At 39.0% G+C, this 25,790-nt stretch overlaps 2 protein-coding genes across 2 annotated transcripts in view; both read left to right on the top strand.

Annotated features, from left to right (window-relative positions):
• Positions 1-8,209, top strand: part of LOC140944345 (uncharacterized) — a 9,024-nt gene extending 815 nt beyond the window's left edge. Inside the window, exons 2-3 of the mRNA XM_073393511.1 lie at positions 2,158-2,529; positions 7,773-8,209. Of these exons, the coding sequence (XP_073249612.1) occupies positions 2,158-2,529; positions 7,773-8,209 (809 nt within the window). The remainder of the gene's footprint in view (positions 1-2,157; positions 2,530-7,772) is intronic.
• Positions 8,210-8,293: 84 nt separating this feature from the next.
• LOC140944344 (polycystin family receptor for egg jelly-like) lies at positions 8,294-25,507 on the top strand. Its single transcript, XM_073393510.1, has 16 exons — positions 8,294-8,405; positions 9,442-9,522; positions 9,980-10,102; positions 10,935-11,057; positions 11,518-11,646; positions 11,788-12,484; positions 12,890-13,466; positions 14,152-14,367; positions 14,984-15,106; positions 16,773-16,964; positions 17,366-17,590; positions 18,262-18,984; positions 20,528-20,764; positions 21,261-22,559; positions 23,044-23,212; positions 23,767-25,507. Exons 1-16 carry the CDS (start codon positions 8,294-8,296, stop codon positions 25,236-25,238), a joined length of 6,498 nt encoding a protein of 2,165 aa, XP_073249611.1. The 3' UTR covers positions 25,239-25,507.
• Positions 25,508-25,790: the final 283 nt, after the last annotated feature.

Here is a 25,790-nt window from a genome sequence, read left to right as displayed (position 1 = left end):
TGTTAATTGGGAATGACTCATGCATCATGCTCCGAGGAAGTATTCTGAACCCTCCTATCGCAGTGGCAATACTGTGAATAACCTCAGGCATCCTTTGTGTGAAGCTATGTCTATTCATGCTTGTTATAGGATTTTACTTTACTAGGACCAGTCTCCATCAGCTCATTCCATATTTCTTTATTTCTTCTAACGAACAAACACCAGTCGCATTTGTCAGTAAACCAGCACGACTTGGAAACTCCTAGGCTTGTCATCTGTTGAATGCACGTCGCACAGAAGCTTATTGCTCGGCGGTCTCCTTGAATAATTCCTCTGTTGATCGGTTCAATCCCTTAAGCGATGAACAATAGGTAGTTGTTGATTGCTCAGGTTGCCATAAGGGCCGCCTCATTCGTTTCTATTAAGGAATTAAATGCCTTCGATGCATCTATTGGCTATGCTGCGTCAGTAATATCGGCCACACGTCCATTATTTTGACAAGCACACTACTGTAGTGGACCACTGACGCTGATAAAGTCTTCTCTCCTCACCCTCATCACGCAATTTTAGAGTAAGGCTCACATTAGAGGCCAAGATCAAAGCCTTGCCACCAGAACTTATTGGCACCACATCATTGAAGAAGGCAGAAAATGACAGCGCGGAGTCAGTAAGAAGTACGAAAAAACTGGGAAGTGTCTGGTTTTTGGCTGCCCTGAGCTTTCCAAGACAGAGTAATTTTTAAAGCATAGCAAGGCGGCAACCTACAATCAGTGGAATCTGTGCAAGAGATACGAGATAAATGCAGCAGTCAAGTGGTATGACCATGTTCCTGGGACTATTGTGAAAAAGGACAATGTGGCCATCCATGAAACATTATCATCGATTCAGACAGAGCCATATCAGCTAAACAGCTACATATAGTTTTTAATAACAACACCTCTGACAAAGTCCTAGAAAAGCTTTCCGAGGAAAAAGAACTTGGGATAGAAATTAATAGAGGGAGGCCACTGGAAATAGAAGTTCACGGTGTTCAAAGGATCCCTTGGAGTTCAGTGCTCCTAAGGAAAAACAGTAGACTTCCCAAGAAGCACCAAGAATCCCAAAATCCAAAAGACGAAAACCTCAAGGCCAGTACACACCTTAAAGATCTCCTAAATTGACATGGGAAATATTGAAGGAAGTAAACCAAACCTATGTAAATTATTTAATAATGATAATAATTATAATAATGACAATAGTGATAATAATGACAATAGTGATAATGATGATGATGTTTACATTGATTGTGATAATGATAATAGCAAGTATTGCATTGCGCTTTGTTCCTTAATTTGGAAGAACCGGAGAATGAGAGTTTTCGATTCGAACAAAAGTCGGATTCTTTTTACCATGTGCCATGAGGACAAATTCTATTGAGATTTTCGGGTGTTGCGATTATACTATGACTAGCAACACCTTCAGGAAATACCTTGCAAAGGCGCTGTAGAGTGTTCAAAATAGTTTAACCCCGTTGAAAGGGATTTTATTGGGCTACATTGCATCTTGACCAGTTTTAGCGATCAAATGTTAACAGCAACATGCTGAAATCATTCAGGCGTTAGTTGAGAACATTGGGAAATGTGTGAAAAACTCGTGCCCACTTGTATCAAGTTGTATTGATCTGTTTTTCTTCTCATTGCTTTTGTGCTCTCTTCAATCTTACAAGAATGTCAAGTGCGAAGCGTAGAAAGTAGGGCGAATTATTTCAATGTTCATAGTATCTTTTTGGGCTCATGTTTAGCTTTTGAATCGGGAAATAATCAGTTTGTGTTTCTGTCTTCTTTTTTGCTTATGTGTGTAATACAATTAACATTGAAATTAACAAACAGACAACGGTACAAATTCCAAGAGAAAATTTAACCAAAGTATCTACGGTAGACGCCTTAAATGATTTGTTTGCTGCAAAGAAAAAACAAACAGAAAATACTAGTTGCAAATATCAGACCTCTGGAAAAAAAATTGACACAGAAAGTGTAAAATGACAAAACAACAACAACAACAAAATAAAAATGTAATAACTAAAAGTACGTAAAAGGCTAAGAAACGATAAAAGTGTATGTGCTGAAATTATTATTGTTATTTTTTTACCTTCCTCAATTTCATTTAGTAATCCGAGGTTATTTTCGATTGGAATTTCAGACACTTTTCCAGCATGTAATTCGTATAGTACGTTGACTGGTACGTGTAGGCTTGTAAGTTGCGTAACACCTTCTTCACTATGTGACAGTGACTTGAAATATAAATGGTACCGCTTTGTTAAAAACGCTGGGACATCCCTGCCAGAAATCTGTCCTCCTACACATCGTTGCAAAGCCAATGCCCCTGGTTGGTTAAACGGGAAGCATCCAACAGTTGAAGACGGAGAGGTGACGAGGACAGTTTGCTTCAACAAAGATGGCTCATGTTGCTGGCAGACAAGACAAGTCAATGTTTATAACTGCTCTGGCTTCTACGTTTATAAGCTGCCACCTACTCACAGATGTTCTTTGCGATATTGTAGTACATACGATGGTTAGTGTTCTGGCTGCCTGTAATTTTTTAACCTTATATTAATTTATCTATCTCCTACAGAGCGTTTTCACATGAGGTCACGGCGGCCATATTGGTGTTTCAAAACAATGAAACAGCGGCCATTTTGGTGTTCCGAAACAATCTCGACAATCTTGTGAGAGTTGAAATCTCTTCATATGAAACGCTTTCTTTTGTTCCAATAAAGTTGCATAGCTGCTGCGGACGTGAGTAAAACGCTCTATAGGAGAATGGTAGATGGAAATATATATGATATATGATGTTTAAAACAGGAACACTACCGCTAAAGTATTTTTAACCAGTGCCAAAACACAAGCTGTGAGTGTTTCTAACGATTTAAAAAATGTCCCTAGAGTATTTCAATTAAATAGGATGGCCCTGGGATGGCTAAATAATGCATTTCCCTTTATAAAACGTGTTTATTGATAAAGTTCGCTCGAAAGCAGCCAAAATAACAGTCGGGCAGAAATAGCAATAATATTTGAATCAAAACGCCGTGAAGAAAAAAAATCGTTAAATCCTAAAAATAAATCCTAGCATTATAACCGCTCAGAAAGAAGCCAGTTTTTCAAGCTTGAAGCATCTTAGTAAATCTGGGATAATATTGATATTTTGATACTGATGAACACAACGACAATGGTAATGATAATCATAACGATAATGATAATGATAACATTAATTTTATCATAGTTATTAGAGGAGACTGGTTATGAAAAGCGGCAAACATCAATGATAAAAACAACAGTGCTGCAGTTTATGTTGGAAGCACTCTGAAAGTGCACAATCCTTTGTTTTCTGTTGGCAAATTGTTACGGAATAAATTAATGCAACGTTTTTATTGGTCAATACAATCAAAATGATAGGAATTCTTTTGAACGTTGTGCACTTTCAGGTCCACAAAAACATATAACAAAGGAGTGTGACGGGTTTCATAGCCATTCCACTCAATTAACTATGATTTTATTGAATAATAATATGGCTACGAACTTCTTAGGACTTTCAATGTTAGCTTTACATTTTTATAGCTTTATAACCACTCAGAAGAAGCAACCTTGTGCAGCTTGAAGCACCTAAGTAAAACTGAGATTTTAATGATATTGTTCCTGATAATGACAATGACAATAGGAATGATAATGATAACGATAATGATAATGTTAAGATAACCATAATAGTATTGATTAATATGAACACAAACTTAGAAGGACGTTCAATGTTACCTTTGCAATTTTATAGCAATATAACTGCTCGGAAGAAGCAAGTTTGTCAAGCTTGACACACCTGAGAAAATCTTAGAATACCTTTCAGTATTTTCGGTCCTGATCGCAATGTATCTCTAAGCGTTTGGAAGAGCTTTTACGTGTTTTGTCTAATTTTTTGAGTTGGTTAATAATTACGTGGGATGAGTGAAATGACAAAAGATGCCAAAGGAAACTGGTAGCTGCATATACACGAAAAGGATCGCAAGGGGAGAGACTTCCTAGTTATCTATCCTTCCGAACGGAGGATGATAACGTTGGATAAGGGCAATGGAAACCTGCTTAAATGTAAAGAGGAAGCAAAAGAACTACTTTCATCGGAGAGAGAAGAGCGATTGATGAGAAGAGGAATAGTTTCATAGGAATAATGAAAGACTTATGGGATGAGAATTCAGGCGACGTAAGTTTAGTATTATCAAGACTTACAGATCAGGCATCCAGACAGGAAAGAAAAACATTAACATGTTCAGGTTACAACTACAAAGGGAGTTATCAAAAACAGAGGGTATTGAAGAAACGATTAGCCACGTTTTAGCGAGGTTAATGGAAGCAAAACGGTTTTAATTAAATCAAAATAAAGCTAAGTGAAAGAAACAAAACAGTATTTACATGAAGCAAACCGGTTTTAATTAAATCTAAATAAGCTAAGTTAAAGAAACAAAATAGTATTTACATGAACAAGTAGCAAGAGCCCAGCTCCCGCGGAGACAGGAAGCACATTGTGTAGATACAGCAGAGTTTGGCACACCCATCTTTGGGAACCGTGAAAACAGTCCCACAATACTACTATAATCGCCCCTTGGATAGAAGGACAGAGGAGACACTTACAAGCATGGGTATTGCAACCATAAACTACGTTATATTGTAGATAACGAGCCAGGAAAGTATTGCTAACCAGGAAATTATCCTGTTTACCTTTCGGATTGGAACCGCAAAAGCGGAACGCAGCATCGAGGTAGATGGGTTATCTATTGGGCAATATGCAAGGCAGCATAAAAGAGGAATGGCAAGGAAAGCTTGTGGAAACGAGATGGAATGAAGATGACTTAGGGAGTGACTGCTTTGCCTGGCACGAAAAACTGAGGAACACCATCGCGGGGCCACAGGAACTTTACCCTTTCACCAAAAGAGCACCATTCAACTGTTATGACATATGCCGAATGTGTTGTAGCCTAAAAAAATATGTCAAACCTTCTTGCAGAGCTAACAGCTTCCACTCACTATGAATATATGAGTATAACAGTTACTATAAATGTGTTATATGACACCGTGCTGGGCGGAAGGTTCGTTTTTGGTTGATTGAAGCCTTGGGCCCGATGTATTCCACCTTAACACAAACGAAAACCAGTCTACGAGAATCATCATGCTAAGTGTATTGCCGTCAGTCTAGGCGGAAAAAGCCATGGTTAAAGCAAAGACCTGACGCCAGAATAATTAAAAATGAAGACAAGTTCATATACTACTGGAGATAGATTTTTGTAGATAGGAAATATGGAGACAAAAGAAGGCGAAAGAATTAGACAAGTACGCTCCACTTCGCTTTTAACCAAAGAGGCACTTTCCTGGGTAAGACGTGATCCCACATGACATTATCATCGAGGTACTCCTTGGAGAAAGACTAGGAAAAATCAAAGCTTAGCAGAATGTAGAAAAGTGTCCTACAGCCTACATTTGATATTGCCAGAAATTTAACGTTTATAGGTTCCTCGAGTACGTCTCCTGAAGCAGATATTTGAAGCAGAGATTAGGAGACAGTAAATTAGGCCCGGAAAGCAAATTTTTCCCAAACAAATATCCCAGTCGCCCACCTACACCACCTTTATTTTATGAGGTTAATTGGACAGCCCTGAAATGTAATTTTACATATAAAGGCCAGTTATAAGACATGATAGTCCGCCTGGGTGCAGCCAATTTATTACACGTTGTAATTTATAGCTTGCATTCCTTTGTCTAAAAGCGAGGCCAGAGTAATAAATCAGGGCGAATTTTTTGTGTTTGACAACTTTAATTTACAAAATCTTGCCAACAAATCTGTTGGCGCGTAAACCAGCCTTTTTACTTTTTACAGATTACATCTGTGGTAAACAGTACTATGAGGCGCTACTTTTTTATCATAGAGACCTCGGACAGAATGCAGTTTTTCACAATTTTGCAAGGCAAACTGCACTCATTCAATATTCAGGACGATCGAAGCACGCGATTCCTTTGCACAGCAAATTGTAGAATTGACCTTACTATAAATCGTTTTCATGGAGACAATTCCATAATGCCGGGACTGTTCAGTCATAAAAATCTGATCCTATGTGGTATATAGGGTAATAATGGGCTTTTAGCGAAAACGTTAAAAAAATTTCCAAAATCACCTATACGGCTAGCCGGTTCTCACTTTTGGCAAGCACCAAATTTGCAGGGCGAGCTGTTGTTACAAGCTTCAACATAATAAATAATTTATTGTGCTTATTTTTTATTTAATGGTTTTTTTATGCGTAGTCATTAAAAGCCTTTGATACGCGCGGTATTTTGAGTACTCCGGCAAGCGATGTTCATGTACGACTGAAAACAACCAGCAAAGCGATGTTAAAAAATTGCAAGAGACACCAATAACAATCAATAAAAGAAATAAAATTCGGTGAAACATTTGAAGAGACAACAATTTTCCTTCACGAAGACAAGTACTAAGAGTAAAGTCTCTCTGAAAATCCTGAGCTTTTAAGCATGTAAGCTTAACACCTTGCAGATTTAAGGTCATGTTTTAACCCGGCTTCCCGGTGTTTGCTATTTTTCAAGATGAACTCGAGGCAAGAAAATCGCTCAAATATTCTTCGGAACGTTTTCTTTCTATTTGCGGTAAGAAAATGTCTAATGGTTTTTTAAAGTTCTGTAAGCTTATATTAAACCTGATGCTAAGTCAGATCAAACGTGTATAAACTAGCCGTATAAACTACGCTCGACTTCATGAAACCAGAAAAAAAACCCATCAAATTCAATAATTACTCAGGCTTACTAGCTTACCAGTCGAGATGCAGCTCCTGAAAACCACCAAGTAAGGCCAGAATCCCTTGAGACTTTTTAACCCTCTTACGCATCAAGCAAGGTGAAAAACGAAAACGATGCCATCTGAAATCGGATTTCCGATGACTTGGACAAGCTGCGCATTTCTCAACCAAAAACCTAATAAACAAACCAGCCATGAATAACTGAAGAATCTTGAAAGCAGCTGTATTTCATTTTGTACATCCAGTGAAGAAAGGCATTTAAAAACATCACAAGATGACACAAAAGCCTTTCAGCTTCAGCTATCAGTAAACACGTTTCCAGATGCTTCATAAATTTTTCCGCAGGAACTCAGCTCTCAAATTTTGATCAATCAGAGCCTAAATATTTGACGTAGAGCATGTCCAACGCGTGACCATGGTGAAAAAAGCATTTGCCTTTCCTGCCTGTAAAAACTGTCTGAATTTTCGCATCTGAGGACAATTTGAAATCAAAATTTTAAAAGTGCGGGTCATTAACACAATTCATTGCCTCGAGCTCTGCATTTAAAAAGAATTGAACTTGAGCCTGAGATCATTTGAAAACTAGTAACTTGTCAGAGGATAACTTCAAAAAAATACTCGACCTGGGATGGGTCGATACCTGAGCCCGCGATACAGTCAGGTGATACAGGTCGTCGAATACCTTGTTTTGACAGTTTTCAATTGACATGGATGTGCAATATAAGGTTGCACCTGGGCTTCCAAACTAGTTAAAAAGTGTGAGATTAAAGAATGGTTTCCCTGTGATAAGGACGGACAGTCGGTCGATGTACGGTCACGTGATTACCAAATTTTCTTTGATGGGTAGGTTTTCTTAGCTATTTGACTCCGCCCGTGCGCCCTTCGCTATCGCGTGGAGCTCCGCTATGACACTAACTAAATTGTGTATTCTAAACCATCAATTCTAAGAAAACATGCAACTTTTATCCCACAGTTACTCCGCCAGTAGAGTGTACTCATCAAGGCTACACCAATCTCAGTGAACCCAATCGGTACTGGAGCTCTAATGATGGGGGGTCGTACTGTGATGATAGCATTGGCAATGACCAGTGGTACCGCTTTGCGGGAGCGGCTGGAGTAATGATGTCTTCCCACTGCATTCCTATGTCTTCCTGCAACACGGGAATGGCTGGCTGGCTCGATGGCGAACACCCCGCAGAACCTTACCTTTTGGTATCAAGATCCGTATGTATACACTCCGGCTCAAGCTGCTGTCATCTTAAAATATCAGTTAAGATACGCAATTGCGATGGATTTTACGTTTACCAGCTTCCGGCTCTCGCTTCTTGTAATGCTCGTTACTGCGGTGTCAATGGTAAGACTTGTCCTGAAACGGAAGCTCTATTTACAGATTTCAACCTTGCTCTCTGAGTTGCAGCTTACCTTATTTAGTATTCACCAAATCAGTGCCGGGATAGCAATTTTCGCGCGTTTTGTTTTGGCACGTGATTCAAAATGGCTTGTCTTGTCGCGGCAGTTTTGAAAGATAAAATTTTAGCGGTAAATGAAGCAGCTGCACCTTCAAATACCAAGAAGGAGACAAAATGTGGCTTGTCGGTGTTTACTGGTCGGTAGAAAAACATTTTCTTCCTTAATGTGCAACAAATTCATAAAAAAATGATCCCCATAACACTGTCAACTGAAACGTAAACAAACTCTAAGTGACGTCTTTTATTCACAAAAAGCTCCTTTTTGATTTTTATCCAACTTATATGGTAAATACTAAGACAACTATCCCCCCCAGGGTCGGTTCATAGCGCTAGATATATACCTCGACGCTTCGCGTCTCTATATTATACTATACATCTATACCACTATACACCTGCCCTTCGGGGGATAGTTGTATAATATCCACGCTTTCACCTTGCTGTTTTTAAAGTCCCAGTCTATCGGACATAGAATTGGGCAAAAGAGAATAACAGGAGAGGGAGGGAAACTCCAAGTTTAGCCTTTGGGATAAGTGACTATCACTTAAGTTATCAGGAGAGCATTTCCGGAAATACCACATCGTATAAATATGAAACTAACAGCCCCATGTACTATAATTCATAACACGCTTCTTGGTAAATTTTCTTTCCTCAACGAAAATGCGTCTGTAAACTAGACTGGATATTCCAAATACAAAAAGGCAAAGATTCAGGAGACCATTTGCAATCATTTATTTTATTTATAGTCCTAATGGCTCTGATTTACCTGTGTTTCTTAGCTTTTATTTCTCTGGGTTACTTGTTGCCTTGGAAGGTTTAAGGCAACTGGGAGAATTTTTGTTATTGCAGGGACCCCTTTGCTATTTTAAGCAATCTCGCCAGTGACTAAGGAAACTCTTGTTACCTAGAGCGGATACTAAATATCAAGATCAATTTATATTCTTAAAATTTAAATTCCCAGCTAACGCTCAGTTTCCCTCTTTGGCCCATCAACCACTCTTCCGGCTGGGTTAAAGTAAAAATTCAGCAAGGAGGTTCCACTAATTTAGCCTCGTGTGCCTCCTCGGTTATGGATTAAAATTTGACCAGAATACAACGAATACATGTATACATAGTGTAGACGAATTAATTGCTAATTTAAGATAATTTGCGTCTAAATATGTGTGGCTCTTGCAGATGTGAACGATGCCTGTTCGGCTGATCCTGGTTCCAGCACTTGTATCTGTGATCCTGGTTATGCTGGAGTGCCTTGCAGTGGTTAGTGATAAGTAGCAATCTCTTAAATCATAAATCGCAATCATTTTTTTTAGATAATAATCTGAACTCTTTTGTGTGTTTTGTCATGAACAAAACTGACTGCAATATCAGCTTTCTTTTCATTTTGCGTGAAGCTTTGAACACAGTCACACAATGTAAACTTTCTGTAAGCTTCTGGTTGCAACAATTTATGTGAAAGAAATAAACGTTTTTCCAAACAAAATGAAAAAAGCTAGTTTGTAGAACACGTCACCTTCAACTCCCACGTGACAGCTATTTTTCATTGTTAGTAAGTAGTGAAGTAAAACGGGATCCGATGAAGTGTCTATGAAATGGATCAGTACTTTAGGGTACTGCGGTATATGTTCAATTTTAAAGGTTTTTATAATGGCGCTACAATTTTAAATTGTCTAAATTTAATTTAAATAACGAAGTCGTTTTCCTTTTTCCCTCACAGATGTCGATGAATGCCAATCTGGATCACATAACTGCAGTATTAACGCTCAATGCAACAACACTATTGGGGCATTTACCTGCACTTGCAATCAAGGATACTTAGGAAATGGGGTGGATTGCCAAGGTGAGGCTAGCCTAAGGAAATAAAAAATGAAGTGACGTTTTTGTTAAACTTTACCGATTGGTTGTTTATGTTGTAGAAACTAAAATTTTAAATTAAATTGGGGTTCCCATACTCGTTTAGGAGTAGGAGCAACTTGTATATGCACAATGGTTTTTCTTTAAAATACTAACATGATTACATTAACGAGTACTTGCTTTGAACACGTATCCGACGATTCAGATTCTTTTTGTGCATTGGGAATTAAAAAAATTAAGATTTAATTCTTTGGGGAGATATGACTTAAGGCAAAAGCCGCCATGTTTTAATGTGCGCGCTAATCACTCGTGAAATTATGCGCAATTAGGATGCGCGATGCAACACTAAGAAATAACCTTAAGGCAAAGAACGAGATCTATCATTCTTAATATACTGTTCTTCTGAATTTGAAATTGTCTTCCTTAGACATCGACGAATGTGCGACATTTACCCACACTTGCCACGACAACGCTACTTGTACTAACACTGCTGGCTCATTCACCTGTGCTTGTAACCTCGGCTTTAGTGGAGATGGACATTTATGTTCAGGTATCGCTTCTCAGTTCTTCGTCTTGAAATTTATCCAGTAGAATAGTTATGGAAATTTCTACGGCTCTATTGTTTCCTATTACTTGCTGTGCGAGATTTTATTGGTTTAGTTTTTTTAGTTGCCTCGCCCAGCGCAATATAAACGGATCTTAAGTGCTTTTTCATTGCCCGACTAACTAGATGCATGGACTGTCCAAAACGTATTGCTAACAAAAAAAAGAATATTAACAGAAAACCAAAGAAGTTCTTCCTTTTTTGCTACTTATAGACATTGAAGAATGTTTCACAAATGAAGACAATTGCAATTTCCATGCCACTTGCAACAACACGATTGGGTCTTTTTTCTGTACATGCAATCGAGGCTACACAGGTGATGGAGTTAACTGTTCAGGTAAGAAAAAATTTTCTGGTTTCGTCAAGCCCAGTTTAAACGTACGACTACGTAAGCATCAGCTGAAAATTAGGTTGTGGTGGAGACAGGTTATGAAAGCCGGCAGACATAAAAAAGAAAACAACAGTGCCGCAGTTTTTGCTGGGAGCTCCCTGACAGTGCACAATTTATGACTGAAAAAATTAATACATTACTATCGATCAGTAAGTTCTTTCACGTGTAAAATGCTATCGCACGATGAAAATCGGAGAACATATAACACAGAAGTCTGACAGGCTTCATAGCAGTTGCACTTCATATATAAGAAAATCTGTTTTTTCCTCTCAGGCTGTTAGCGCTTCACTCATTACATTTCGACTATTGTCCAACCAATATATACTATGCGTTAGAGAGGTCACTATTTTTTGCCATTTTCACGAACTATTTGATGTCTTAAGCTAAATCGCATTCAAATTCACAGATATAGATGAATGTACGACAGGAACTCACAATTGTCACGGCGTTGCCCATTGTTACAATACTGATGGTTCCTTCACATGTAGCTGTCGGACTGGTTACACTGGAGATGGTCTGATGTGCGATCCGAAAGGTGTGTTTCCTCAGCAGTCCCCCCTCCCTTTTTTTATCCATAGCGATATTCAGATATACCTTTAAGAGATTTAGTATTATGTCGATGGGTTTGCAATGATGGTACTTCATTCTGTGATGATCATTTTGCGGTTTGTAACAGGTGACTTCTTTGTGTCTATAAGAAATATTTCTAAAGACAAGTATCACGCCACCCCTATTAAGAGAGCCGTCAAAAGCGTTCAGGAAGCCCTAATTAAAGGTTTACCAGATGGTGTTTCTATTGTGGAAAGCGTATTGCAATGGCGACTCGTAAGTGAAGTAGAGCTGGCCGCTTCAGAGTCTGCAGAAGGGTCTATAGTAAGTCGAGGAACTGCTGAGTGGATCATAAACAGAAGATCCATAACCGCGGGTATCTATCAAATCAAATTCACTGCATCAGTCAAGATTGGTGATCCAGTCGCTCCGCAGACTCTCCAGGCGTTTGATTATGGTTTCATTGAAAGCATCCCTGGTCCAGTACTTGCAATAATTGACGGTGGGAGCAGTGTTCGATGGGGGTCTCCAGAAATTGTTACAGTTGATGGTTCACTCAGTTATGATGGAGACATTGGTCCTGGAACCCACACTGGCCTTAATTTCACTTGGTCTTGTTTATGGAATAATTCAACCAGTTTTAATTGCTTCGGTGCATTTGTGAACGAAAACGACAATGCTACGGCCATAACTATCAATACAGATAACCTCGAAGTTGGAAATGCTTATGTTCTAAAGTTGACTGTTTCCAAAGATACAAGAATGGCTTTTGCTGAAATGAACTTTGAAATAGCTGCTGGGGAAGTACCTCAAGTGGTGCTGAGGTAAGAATTATCAGTATGGAACATTTTAAGGGTGTGAGTATAATTTTTAAGCTTAAGGTCAGCTTTTGAATTAATCAAAAGGATGAGTTAAATCTTGTCAGTACCAGTTTCATCTAAGGTATCTGGACAGAAATTTTATCAAGATGGCTACTATTAGCACTTTTCGTTGCTGAAATTAATGAAAACAGCTTTCCTCTTGATTTGCAACATCTTATTAAAAAGGATACTCTCTTTGTTATCTAAACAAGTCATTAACCCCTTCTTAAAGTTTAGTAAGACTTGTTTGAGTTTCTGATATATGCAAGAGTTGCCTTTAATATAAATAGATTAAGTGCCAGAGAGCGGTATTAACAAATAGAGGCCAACTGAAGTATAAAGGTATTTTGTCTTTCTGTCGACTTCTAGATGCTTTATTGATTGCGGTAAGGTAGTATCCGCTTCAAACAAGCTCCGCGTGACTTCCGAATGTCCCAATGCAGCCTGCAATGGCTCAGTTTACGAGTGGCGTCTAAAGCAAAGAAAGGAAGAGGCAGATCCGTGGGAGAATATACCTATTTTGCCCAATATGACATCCACTGCGGTAGATGCCCCTAACATGATTATCAGGAAAAATTCTTTGCCCTCTGGTTTCTACTTCAGTTTACAACTCCTCGTAACATCTCAAGCAGGTTCAGAAGGGTTTGGCGTTCTCGAGTTCGAGACCGCCGGAGTTCCACACGGTGGGTTTTGTGAGGCGTCAGCCAACGAGGGTGTGGCGCTTGAGACGGAGTTTACGTTTGAGTGCTTTGAATGGGAGGACAAAAATGCTCCGATAACATACGAATTCCGAGTCGGAAAGGACATAATATCTTATGGAAGCTCTCCAAAATCGGCCACAACAGCGTTACCCGCCGGACAGCCAGAAAACGATTTTCGGCTACTAATAAGCATCATTATAAAGAACTCTGTCGGTGTAAAGGTTGTGGAGACCATGTCTGTTAAGGTAAACTCATAAAAATGATAGCCGCGAGTTTGTGTGTATTGTACAAGTGAGAAATGCAGAAAGAATCCTAAGTTACTGTAATCATCCTAACCAGAATGCCGCGGTTGTATACGCGGATTATTGTGGTTCGTTATCAAGTTGTAGGTGGTTTCATGCTCTCCTTATATGTTTCCCATAAGATAAATTCGCATGTACTATTGATGACAAACTACTGCCTAATTTTGGTGCGAGGTGTCAGCGTTAATTTATGATTTCACTGTGAAAGTACAAAATTGTTATTTCAACCTTCCGGAAACCTAGACAGGCGTAACTGCGCAATCACAAACAACAAGAGATTTTTTTTTAACGGGGTTTTTGTCTAACACTTAAGGAAATGACGAGAAATTTATACAAAATGTATGATCTAAACTTTTTAATGCTAAGAGTTCTCGATACGATAAACGAGTCAAAACCTACGATTGTGAGCGATATTGCCATCAATGATATTTCGGAATGCTCATGAAATTCGGAAATGATTTTCTGAGCTTTTAACTTTTAGAATTTCGACTAAAAGCGCATAAAATTATTTCCTAATTTTACTAGGCAACATTTTATTACACATACTAAAACCATAGCACATTCCTTTCGAGGTTAATGATATAATTATCTTTTTACGTTACAAGAATTCTTCTCTTTCCTTGAAAAGGTCAAGGGATCTTCCAAGTTTGACCCATGTTTCACTCCAGCTAGTGAAGTGGAAGAGCAGTTAAAAAGCTTTGTAGTCGGGGACGACAATAAGTTGGACGGATTTCTAAACAAAGGTGAAGTCAGCCAGGCCGCACAGCTGGCGCTGTCTGTGCTGAAAGCTTCCAACGCAAAACCACTTTGTGGACAAGGATTGAGTTCGCTTACAAAGATACTTGTACGTACGTTTTACTTCATAAGGGTGACTCATGGTTGAACTAGGTAGCCATTCCTTTTGTTTTCGTATCATACACTTTCAGTAAGACTATAGAATGTACTTCAATGAATGTCAATGCTAATTTTGTGTTATACTGTATTGCCTTTTTGCTATACGTGCCATCCATTCGGTTTTTAGGAGGCAAAAGAAAATGTGGTGAATAAGGCAATAATGCCGGACTTGAAAATTTAAAATCTTTTTACGGGCAAAAATGTGTTTATCTAGACGTGTCTACAAAGACACCATTTATCTTTTCAGAATTCAGTCGTAAATTGAACCCCTTTTGAATGTCAGTAGATGTTGCAAGGCGTGATATTTTTAGTGCAGGTTCAACGTGTTTGTGCTCCCTAACCAAAATACGAGGTAAAATCAAAGCCACCGCACTTGGTGTTTCCTCAATGAGACGAGTATTAGTTGCCAAGATACTTTTGTTAAAGGTGTATTGTTATATGCAAAGAGTTTAGCATGAAGGCATGAGGCATGAAGCAACAGACATGGGAATAAGTCGATGGGATGAGCTTTTATTTGACGGTTTTGGCTATATCATTTAATGCTAATATTACATTGATCTACTCAGATCTCAACCATAATAACGGAGAAGTTCTCAGCGATAAAACCGGAGAGTAACAAGATGACTGATGTGATTATGGGTGTCATCAACGAGGCAACTGGAGGAGGAGGAGATGGGGCGAACTATATGGTATCAAAATATTCTGTTTAATGCTTGTCTAATTATCTTATCTCTTACATCGTTCCATCATTATCCATTAATCAACCCATCGTTATCCCTGACCCCATTTCTTTTGTCATAGCAGCTAGTAATACACATGGAGAGCAGGAGACGCGCTAGGAGAAGACAAACAAAGGCGATTAGCCATTTTAATGATGTGAGCTCCTTGTTGTTTTCTACCCCAGTGCGTCCCTTACTCTTCAGAACGGTGGTTTTGTACCACGTGAATGAGAAGCTGTAAAGAGGCTATTGCCCAAACAACGACTATATTAAGTTTTTCAAAATAACTATTTTGGCGTCTTCAAGTGTAAGATGTCACTCGTAAAATTTAAGATCAAGTATTCCCTTCCAAATGCTGTTGAATGGTAGATAATTGGGTCTTTCATCCATTCTTTTTGATTGATTGGCTGATTGTTGGTTGCTTTATTGTTTCTTCATTGTCTTGACATGCTAAAGTGATTCCTATTCTGTTCTTATGTACATTCTTCGGACATTTTCTTATATTAAAGTTGATAAATAACTTTCTCTCTCGCAATTATTCTTTCCTTCCTTCCTTCCGAGTGAATAAGCGAAATGGTGAGGCAAATAATAATAATTATAATAATAATAATAATAATAATAATAATAATAATAATAATAATAATAACAATAATAATAACACAATAATACTACTACTAATAATAATTTTATTGAAGTTTAAAAAAAATATGTACATAATTTACAGAAATATTTGAAGTAAGAATTAAGCACTATATAGCATTAAGAATTATATAAATCATAGAAATAGCAATCACTGTGTCATTAACGATTTCGCAAATACATTCCTTGCGGCTCAGACTCGGTCAATGACTGTTGCAGGCAGTCCAGATATTAAATTAAGTAATTACAGAAGAGAATTATCCGTCTCTGATATTAAAAAGCAAACAAGTTAAAAAGAATAAAATCTCGCATTCCTAAATTCCTAATTCTTTATAAAAAAAGATCCTTGAAAAGATTAATTCGGGCGATCTGTAGGTCTGAGTCAACAAAGTCTAGCTGTCTTCTTCTGGATCTCTAGCCTCTCAAGCATAGAGTCGCAGAGCGTACGATGGCGAAAGGTACTTTAGCTCTTATCCAGGAAATTGCGCTTGATTAACTTTCTCACATCTTATTTGCGATCAGCTCCGCAAGTCTGCTGTGGTACTTAACACACTCATCCGCCTTTCCACCTGTGGTCGTGAAAACTAGGGGAGTGAACGTTCCCTGTTCGATCTCCATTACTCTTTCCGCATACTGTCTCTTCTTCTCCTTCTCATGCTTCTTGTAGATCTGCTTAGGAGTCACGTCTCTGTAAGAGTCTGCATTAGGGTGACACACCGGAACGTGAAAGAATGCAGATCTCTGTCTCTCCCAAATAATAATAATAATAATAATAATAATAATAATAATAATAATAATAATAATAATAATAATAATAATAATAATAATAGAATAGGTCGCCAACTGCAAAGTGTTCATGAAGGTGCCAGCCTTCATACTTTGTCATAAAATGACCCATTCGAGTGACAAGTTAACCTTAGAAACCACCCACGGATGGTAGGAAAAACATATTCCCGCACGAAGATATACTTTATCAATTGTTTGTCATTGTTTTCAGGACATGGCCCTAAAAATGTCCGATACTGCAACAACAGCACTTGCCGATACCTTGGGCGACCCGGAGGAGCCTTTCACTCCTGAATTAGAGGAAACAGCTACAGGTGTCGCAGGTTGTTTAAGGAACGTAATGAAAGGTGCAAGTCAAGGGGCTGGATCAAGTTCATCTTCGAAGGTAGGTTTAAATTGGAAAGTTATGTGTGCACGTGTTTATGGAGTCTCTAGAGGACATTTTCTATAAAGGAGGACTCTGGTTAAAAGCGTTGGTTTTCGTTTATATATTTTCGTTTATTTATTATTTAAAATAATTAGTAGACAAATACCACATAGGCCACCACCACAACAACCTCTGATCTCATTAGCGGACTAACTGGTTTATGTGTATACCTTTCCTGCCCTAATCTATTTCCTTCCCAATTCAACATCATTTTCCCCAAAGAACACCCAGACTGCCCCCTTACAGGCTTTTACCTAACACCAATATGACCTTTCTCTCAAATGGGATTACCAAACGGTAGCAGTCAATGAGTGCACTTCAATATGCAAGCGATAATTATTAAATCGAGACAAGTATTTATACTCTTTTATTTTCAGAATAGCGTTGAAAAGGCTTCTCAAAACCTGCAAAACATGAGTGATGCCTTTTTTGGTCGCTTAGTACGGTCCGAAAATCTTGTTATTAAAACAGATGATCTCGCGTTGGCTCTAAAGAAGGTCTCACCTGACGATATTAAGGGTTTGAGCATGGAAGAAGGACCAACGAAATTCAAGTTGCCAGGAAATCTTGGAAATATGGGTAGTGGTGACATTAATGCAAAGGTACTAAGGGAAGAAGAAACTGTTTTCCTTTAGAGGGGAGAAGTGTGACGTCACGTTACCATGGTAGTAAAGTTTCTGGATCTCGACTGAATCCTTCTTGGCAGAGACAGCCAATTGTGTCTCCGAATGATGGAAGAAAAGTATGGGCTACCGTTTTGCTCCTGAGTACAATCATGCTCAGGAAAGTCACAGATTTCAACTTTTCGTTTTTTCTGCTATATTTGCGGGACCACTATTTATTGAGATCCAGAAATTTTGCTACTATAGCAACGTGACGAAACAAAATTCTCTCTATTGTAAAAAAATACTTGCCCCTTTGCCCCTTCTTTGATAGGTTCTCTTTTGTGTTTAATTTATACGTCTTTATACATGCAGGTTCATATGTTGTTCAACAGCTGAAGACATGAGAATAATTCTAAATCAGACACAAAAAACGTTTTTATCGATCCATGACCCCAGTTTACCAAATTAACAATCAGGTTTGTCAGTAAGGTGTAATCGCAATTGTTTTTTTCTTGTTGTGTTGCTGACGATAATTGTCCGGTGATGATGGTCGGCAACCAGAAGATTAAACTAAATGGAGTACAAACGTTGAGGTCGGTACAATAGACCATTTCTTGATACGCAAAGAATGTTAACCATTGTACATCTTCATTTTGTCACAATTGCAGATGTCAGCTCTTACTTTCAATCCTTATAGCTGGAACAACAGCAGCAAGGCGATTCAATCGAATGTTATTGGCCTTGAGTTACAAAATGGCAACACGAAGGTCAATGTGTCAAACCTTGATGATGATATTGTGATGGTCATTCCAATTAGCAGCCCAGCCGAGCAAAAAACCAATACTAGTAGTCCGAGTGAACATTCTTTTCTAAAGTTAGACAAAATGTCAATCCGTTCTTATAATGCACAACTAGCAGATGTCCCTGTTTCAATTAAGATGGCTGTGATAGAAGAGGGCTTATTTACAGTTAACCTATTTGTGAAGTTTGGATCCAGACCGACAATAAGTAGCTTTGACCACAACTTTACAGTTACTTTCAAGTCAATGTGTGGAAACCAGACAAACAAGAACCATAACCTCACATCCTGCCTTCCTGACGAGTCCTCCATAACAGTGGTGCCACCAAACGAAGGTCCTCTTTTTGTCGGACTACTTCTTTTGAATAAAAGCAGCGGTGAAAACTCTAGACAAAGGAGATCATGCTTCGGCCACGGTCGACAAAAGCGCTCCTGCGTTGGCGTGAAGGACCCACCACCAAAAGGAGTCACTCAAACAGTCATTCCGCAGTACGATTCATCTACAGATGTTAACTATACAATGACAATCACCCAGTCAAGCTGCTTGTACTGGTCAGAAGATGAAGACAAATGGACATCAGATGGCTGCAAGGTAACATAACTAAATATAATAACAAAAGGTACAATAGCCCACTCCCCCCAGGACTTTGTTAGTCTGCTTGTATCGCAGTATACATTTAGAACGTCCAGTTAATGTGGATGTGAATTGACTCAATTCAAAGAAGAGACTCTAGAGCACTAGAGCAAAGGCATCACTTTCTCGTCGGATATTTATTGGTCTTGCCGGTAATTGAACCAGGGGTCAATTTAATGAAACTTTTACAAGGGTAATTTATAAGTGTAGCCATTGTTTTAGGGTCTCAAAACAATAGCCACACTTGTAAATTACACTTGTAGAAGTTTTATTAAATTGACCCTAGGCCGTAGCCCTCCAGAGTCTGACACTAAACAAATTCAGGTAATAATCGTCGGTCATCGCCATGCTTAAGGTGGCTAGACCGGATTTGTTTGGGGGATACCTCTCTTTACCACGTCGGCATTAACAAAGATATCAGGAAAACTAGGTTACCACAAAAAAGAAAATGTCTGCAGCGTCACCTTTTCATCATTTAAAACGCAGAAATTAATAGCTATGTAATAGTTTATTTGCATTTATGTTTCCTTTCTGTAATACCTGTTCTTATTCACCTTATTTTCATTGGTACGGAGACTCCTCAACATGACCGGAAAGTGTTCGAGGGTCCTTTTGAATGCAAATTTTTTGCTTAAGTCAGGGAACGTGCATATGAAACTTCAACATAATGGCAGTGAATAGTAATACGGATACTCAATGTAGACACAAAATCTGGGGGAAAAACTTGTGACTTTTGAAGCCCCCATTTTCGAGTTCCTCCGGGCCTCCGTATCAAAACGATCGAGGTTAGGTGCTCAGCCTTTGATATGGAAATAGTTTTCATTCTCATAGAAATAAAACTCATTTCAACAAGAAAGGTTGTGCACTTGGCATCATTTTGAAAGTGAGGGTTTTTGCACTTGGACTTGGACTTGAACTTGGAAGTGCCCTATTGCCTTCCTTGTTTTCAATGTCTTTGGAATCTGGAGGCGCTGTAAATTAAAGATTAGTCTCAGTCGGGATTGTCGAGATTTTTTTAAAAAAATTACCAAGCGGTTTTTACACCCAACGAAGGCTAATCAAGTTATTTTTTCTCCCAATTGGCCAAAGCAATCCCTCTCTTTTTTCGTACACAGAATCAAACCACTATGAGATGAAACTACATTTCCAGACCTCATCATTTGCTTCAAATATAAGCCAGTTATGTCGATAGCATGCACTGTTTTGTGACCCTTAAACTTTGTTTTAAATATTTTCAAAACGCTCTCCTAGAATCTGTTCAAAATTTGCCATAATCCAGGCAACTAAGGGATGTACAAGCTCCCTTGAGCGATTTCTGAAAAAAATTCCTGGTAGCAAAAAATACAAACGCAAGAAAATAACGTAATGGCGTCATTACATTGCTATGGAAGGTCTGTTGGGGTCACATGAAAGAGACTTGGCGCAACATAATGTACATGTAACAGGACATTCCCCCATTGTAGAAAGGACACTTAAGTTTCAGCCTTTGCTTCTTTTACAGGTTGCACCTGAGTCAAACACAACTCACCTTGTGTGTCGTTGCAATCACCTGACGTCCTTTGGTGGGAACTTCATACAAGCCCCGAATCCAATAGACTTTGACAAAGTTTTCACTGAGTTTGCAAACCTTGCTGAGAGTGGCAACATTTCAGTACTGGTGACCATCGCTTGTGCCTTTCTTCTTTATTTTGTTGTTCTCGTTTTTGCAAGGAGAGCAGATAAAAGGGACGACGACAAGGTAAGCACAAACTGAAACATCGTTACTTTGTACGAAAAACTTTCCCTTTACCTTCAGCCTAACAGGATATCTGCTCGTAAATTCTTTAACTAGGCCTTGCCGAGTCAGGTACGTGGTGCACTACATTTGAAGTGTTAATGACAGAGTAACAGTAAGGAGTATCATGACCGCTTTAGTTGTTGGGGACCCATGTTAGTCATTGGGCGAGTTTGCGACAAGCCAAAAAGATAGAGTGACTTTACTAGCAGAATTAGGTCATCGTTGTCTAGCAATCACAGGCAATATAACTTAGTCTTAAAAGGCTTTTGTAAGTTCCTTTCCTTAATTTGACATTGATCCGTCCTCAGTCTCGTTATATTGACCCGTAAAACCTGCGGAAGAGTCTAAGACTGAATTCATATCGGTATTAGAAGTTAATTTGAGGCTTTACATAAATCGAACCTTTTATGGCTTTTTGTCTTGCTGATGGATTGTGTTACGTTTTGGTTTGCCACAGATCTGTCCTCCTAAACATGTCACTATATATGAAGAAGGAACGTATTATTACGACATGGCTATTAGCACAGGTGTTTGGAAAAACTCAGGGACAACAGCAAACGTTGAAATAAGCATTAAAAGCGAAATAAACGAACATAGCCACGTTCCACTGCGAAGTAAAGGCGACTCGTGCGAAATATTTTCCCGGGGAAGTATAAATGGATTTGTTCTTATCACTAAAGAATCATTGGGAAAATTAACGGAAATAACGTTAGAGCATGATAATACGGGAGACAATCCATCTTGGTTTGTAGAAGCAGTAACAATCAGAGACAGGCAGACAGAGGAAACTTGGAGCTTTCCTGTAAATAGATGGCTTGCAGTGGAGAAAGAGGACGGTCTTATAGAAGTTACTGTAAACAACAGAAGCTTTGTTCCTTTCTCAAGTCTGGTTACTTCACGTTTTGGAAGAAAAATCGCAGACAGTCACTTGTGGATGTCCGTGTTTGGTAAAGCCTGTAGCAACACTTTCACACGCGTACAGAGAGCTTCATGCTGCCTGTCTGTTCTCTTCAGCGCAATGATTGCCAATGCAATGTTTTATAACATTGGTGGAGAATCAGAGGAAGCCATCCAGGTTGGACCGTTTAAGTTCTCCTTGAGACAGATCATTGTTGGAGTACAAAGCGGACTGATAGTTGCACCTGTCAACATCTTAATTGTTTTCCTATTCAAGAGCAGCAAACCGAGAGGTAAAAAGGGGGATAAATATAAAGAAATTGACCACGCTCAACAACTGGTTAACAAAGTTAGCGAGACTGGCTGTATGTTGCCCCACTTCTGTGTGTACTTTGCATGGTTTCTCTGCTTTACCACGACTCTGGCAGCTGCAGCGTTCACGTTATTTTACAGCTTAATGTGGGGGAAAGAAGTTGCCGAACAATGGCTGTCTTCCATTTTGATTTCAAATGGTCAAGACATTTTTGTTGTGCAGCCAACCAAGGTTATGCTGGCGGTAGTGGTTGTTTCGCTTCTCCTAACTAGAAAGAAAGACCAAGATTATGAAAGCGAAGAAACAAGTTCGGGAAGTGACACTGAATCTCTGATTGACGATCCTAAAGAGCGATTCAAGCGATCTAGATTAGACGCCATTCGGAAGCGAACTAAAAAAGAAGTCCAATTAGCAGGCATAACGAAGGGAATTGTCATCCATTTAATTTTTGTGTTTTTCTTGGCTGTAGTTTGCTATGGTAATAAGAACAGTTACCGCTTTATGATGTCCACGACACTGATGAATCCATTTGGGAAGTTTGAACGGGTAGGAATTTGTTACACAGTTTGAAATACTTCGTATGAGCACTTAAGCTCGCCATTAATTGAACTTCTAGCTATATTCACGCTGACGTCACCTATCGATACTAATGTGCCAACCAGAATTGAAGCGTTTTGGTTCATGAAACAAGAGATTCTCTTGTTTCGCTCATTAAACATTTAAATAACAAGAACAATGTTTGTCGAACAGTGATGTCTCCAAGAAACTGTCCTTTACCTGAAGAAAAAGTATTCTCAGTGAAGAAAAAAAAAGAAGTCTAATTTATTAAATATGTCTGATTTTCCTCATCCCTTTTTAGACATCTGAAATTATATTGCGGAAGGATACGATCTAGAAACGTCGCTGCTTAAATTCAGTTTGCTTTCTTGCTGACTACGGGCGAACTTATTTTAATTACAACATGGACAGCCTTGAAAAATTTAAAGGACACTTCGTTTTTAATAAAGCAAAATATATTTCAATTATTCAGGTTACTGACGGGAACAAATTACGTGTTTGGTTAGAAAAGGAGTTCCTTCCAAATATATACAGTCAGCCGTGGTACAACGGAGTCAAGGAAAAAAAGGACGTGTACATTGAGAATAAAGCGTCCCTGCTGATTGGCATGCCATGGATGCGACAACTTCGGATACAAAAGGGTAATTATTTTTTCTCTTTTTTCCCTTTCTTTCACGGATTATACTTAAACATCATTCTTAACAACCTGTTTTCCCCACGTATTAAATGACTAGGTGTTACATTTGTATGTGGATTCAACTGACGATAGGTAAGGTCAGATCTCGGAGTAGTAATCCTGGGCTTAATTCCGGGCATTATCAACAGTCGGGCTCCTACAATATCTGAGTTGAATCTGCTACCTTTGTTTTACCTCTGTAAATTATTAGAAATCTATCTTCTTGGATAAGGACGAAAAACTGAAGCTCCTCTTTTTCACAGCACCTCTCTGGTTTGAGTCTCATGAGAAGTGAAACAACCATTAGGGACTTGCGAGTCGCTGGCAGTGACTATTTGTTGTGTTATATGCCACAGATTGTGGGGGTGAATAGCGAGGGGAGTGTACGTCACACGGGACCTATAACCGAGCACAGTTCTTCCCTATCCCCACCAGGCATTTCAGTGTTCCGTAAGGCTAATAAAGTATTCACAATGGCTGAAAGCAAAAACCTTGTGACGTAATTTGTTTAACTTTAAGGTTCCTGCGAGTCCCTTCCTCAGTTTATTTCAGACTGCTACTACGACTACTCCAGCGAAAGAGAGGATACCACACCTCTGAGTCTTCCAGCCTGGAAACCACTTCCCTACAATACGTCGTGGCCTAAGGCTCTAACATTGTGTCCAAAACCTTGGCGTTATCAAACAGGCGAAGAACTGGACAACGGTCCAATCAAAGCCATGTATAGCACTTACGAAGGAGGTGGCTATGTTGCTGTCATGGGATATGACGAAGAAACTGCCCAAGGTGTCCTTGGCGAAACCTTTGGGCATGGATGGGTTGATCGCCAAACGCGAGCGGTGATCTTGGAGTTTGCAGTATTTAACATTAACACTAATCTTCTAAGCGTCGCCACGTACTTTTATGAAGTTATCGCCACTGGTGCTGCTTACACTAATAGAAGGGTTGACACGCTGGAGTTGTACACAACGGATTCAGGATCCGTCATGTTCTACCTCATTTGCCAGTTTCTTTTCATGGCCATGGTACTTTATTACCTGATCATAATGCTTTTTCACCTTTACAAACAACGGCTAGGATTTTTTAAGTCAGTTTGGAATATGGTGGATTTCTTAATGATCATATCCTCTGTAGCGTCAGTAGCATTTTATATGATCAAAGCGAAGGCTATTCTGCAGAGCATAAAAGCCATCCAAGATAATCCATATGACATTATACACTTTCATGTGGCATTAGACTGGGCTAACTGGGAAAATGCCGCAGTGGCCCTTGCCATTTTCATGGTGACAGTTAAGCTATTGAATTTGATTCGTTTTAACCCATATGTAATTTACTTGTTTTCATCTTTCCGTCAATCTGTAAGCTACCAACTGTCGTACGTGCTTTTCTTCTTGATCGTCTTTAACGCGTTTGTTGCATCAGGGAAGCAGTTTTTTGGCCGTACAATCTACGCATACTCAAGCTATCTCCAAGCCGTTATTTCGCAGTTTGAATTCCTGTTGGGAGCAGCTGTTCCTACTGATGAGCTTCGAAACGATAAGCCATTCATTGGGCCTACGTTTACTTTCTTATACGTGTTATCAATGACAATTTTTCTTATGAATATGTTAGTTTCTGTGCTTAACGAGTCCTATGCTGACGCCAAAACGCGCGCAGAGGAAAGTGCGGAGGAGCTTGAAATGGCACGCTTTATTGGGGAACGATTCGAGGAAGTTCTAAAAGGGAACAAAAAGCGGCCCGAATTTAAATTATATTTTGATGACGCAACGTTCATGAACATATGTCAGTCAGAAGCAGAGCCCTTCTGTTTAAATTCTGAAAGTATTCTGCAGTGTACAGAGAGCAGAATGGAAAAAGTTGAAAAGCGACTTGCTGCACTGACTCGACGAGCTGGAAAAATAGACTCTGAGGCAGAAAGAGAGGAAGCTGAATTTATGTTTCTCCTTAATTCCATGGGAAACCATCATGAAACTAATATACATAGTATGTAATCTTATTTTTGTCTGCTGGCAAACTTCCAGCCAGCTTAATTGAAGCGGCTCGTACCTTTTCAGTGTGTTTATTTAACTTTCTGAAACTTTTCATGGTAAGGGTGTCATTCTGGCTACCGTAGATGACACCACTACTGTATATGATTAACGACAACTTAATGACTTGGAAATGGCTTTCGCTGACTATGTGTCAGTATCCTGAGCCATGTTAGGAGTGCCGTGAAAAGAAATGCAGCAATACATGTATAAATTACAATAATTTTTCCGTTGTTTGAAGACTGGATAGTCGCCTGGAGCAGTCTGCTACAAACAGCACCTAGCACCTACAAAGTGGGTCTGTTGCAGGATAATCACACGGTGAACACGCTCTTCCAAATCCTGCCGAATCTTTCTAGAGAACTCTCCTATCACATGGCTAAAAATGCTTCTCTCTGTCTTTATTTATTAGGTTTTAAGCTCTTTTTTTAAAATCACATTTCAGTAAATTCTCTAATATTCATAACTACTTTACAAAGCATAGTATTAGGCTACCCCTACCAAAGGTTAAACTAT

This window comes from Porites lutea, chromosome 7 (genome assembly GCF_958299795.1).
Source record: "Porites lutea chromosome 7, jaPorLute2.1, whole genome shotgun sequence".
NCBI classification, from domain to species: domain Eukaryota; kingdom Metazoa; phylum Cnidaria; class Anthozoa; order Scleractinia; family Poritidae; genus Porites; species Porites lutea.
This window is presented reverse-complemented; position numbering and strand designations above follow the sequence as displayed.

What these genes read in the sequence shown, in the direction of transcription:
- LOC140944344 (XM_073393510.1), top strand. Translation starts at nt 8,294, where the DNA reads ATGGCTTGTCTTGTCGCGGCAGTTTTGAAAGATAAAATTTTAGCGGTA. An exon ending in TGGCTTGTCGGTGTTTACTG is followed by an intron (nt 8,406 to 9,441) that starts GTCGGTAGAAAA and finishes TGGCTCTTGCAG; the next exon opens with ATGTGAACGATGCCTGTTCG. An exon ending in GAGATGGGGCGAACTATATG is followed by an intron (nt 15,107 to 16,772) that starts GTATCAAAATAT and finishes CATTGTTTTCAG; the next exon opens with GACATGGCCCTAAAAATGTC.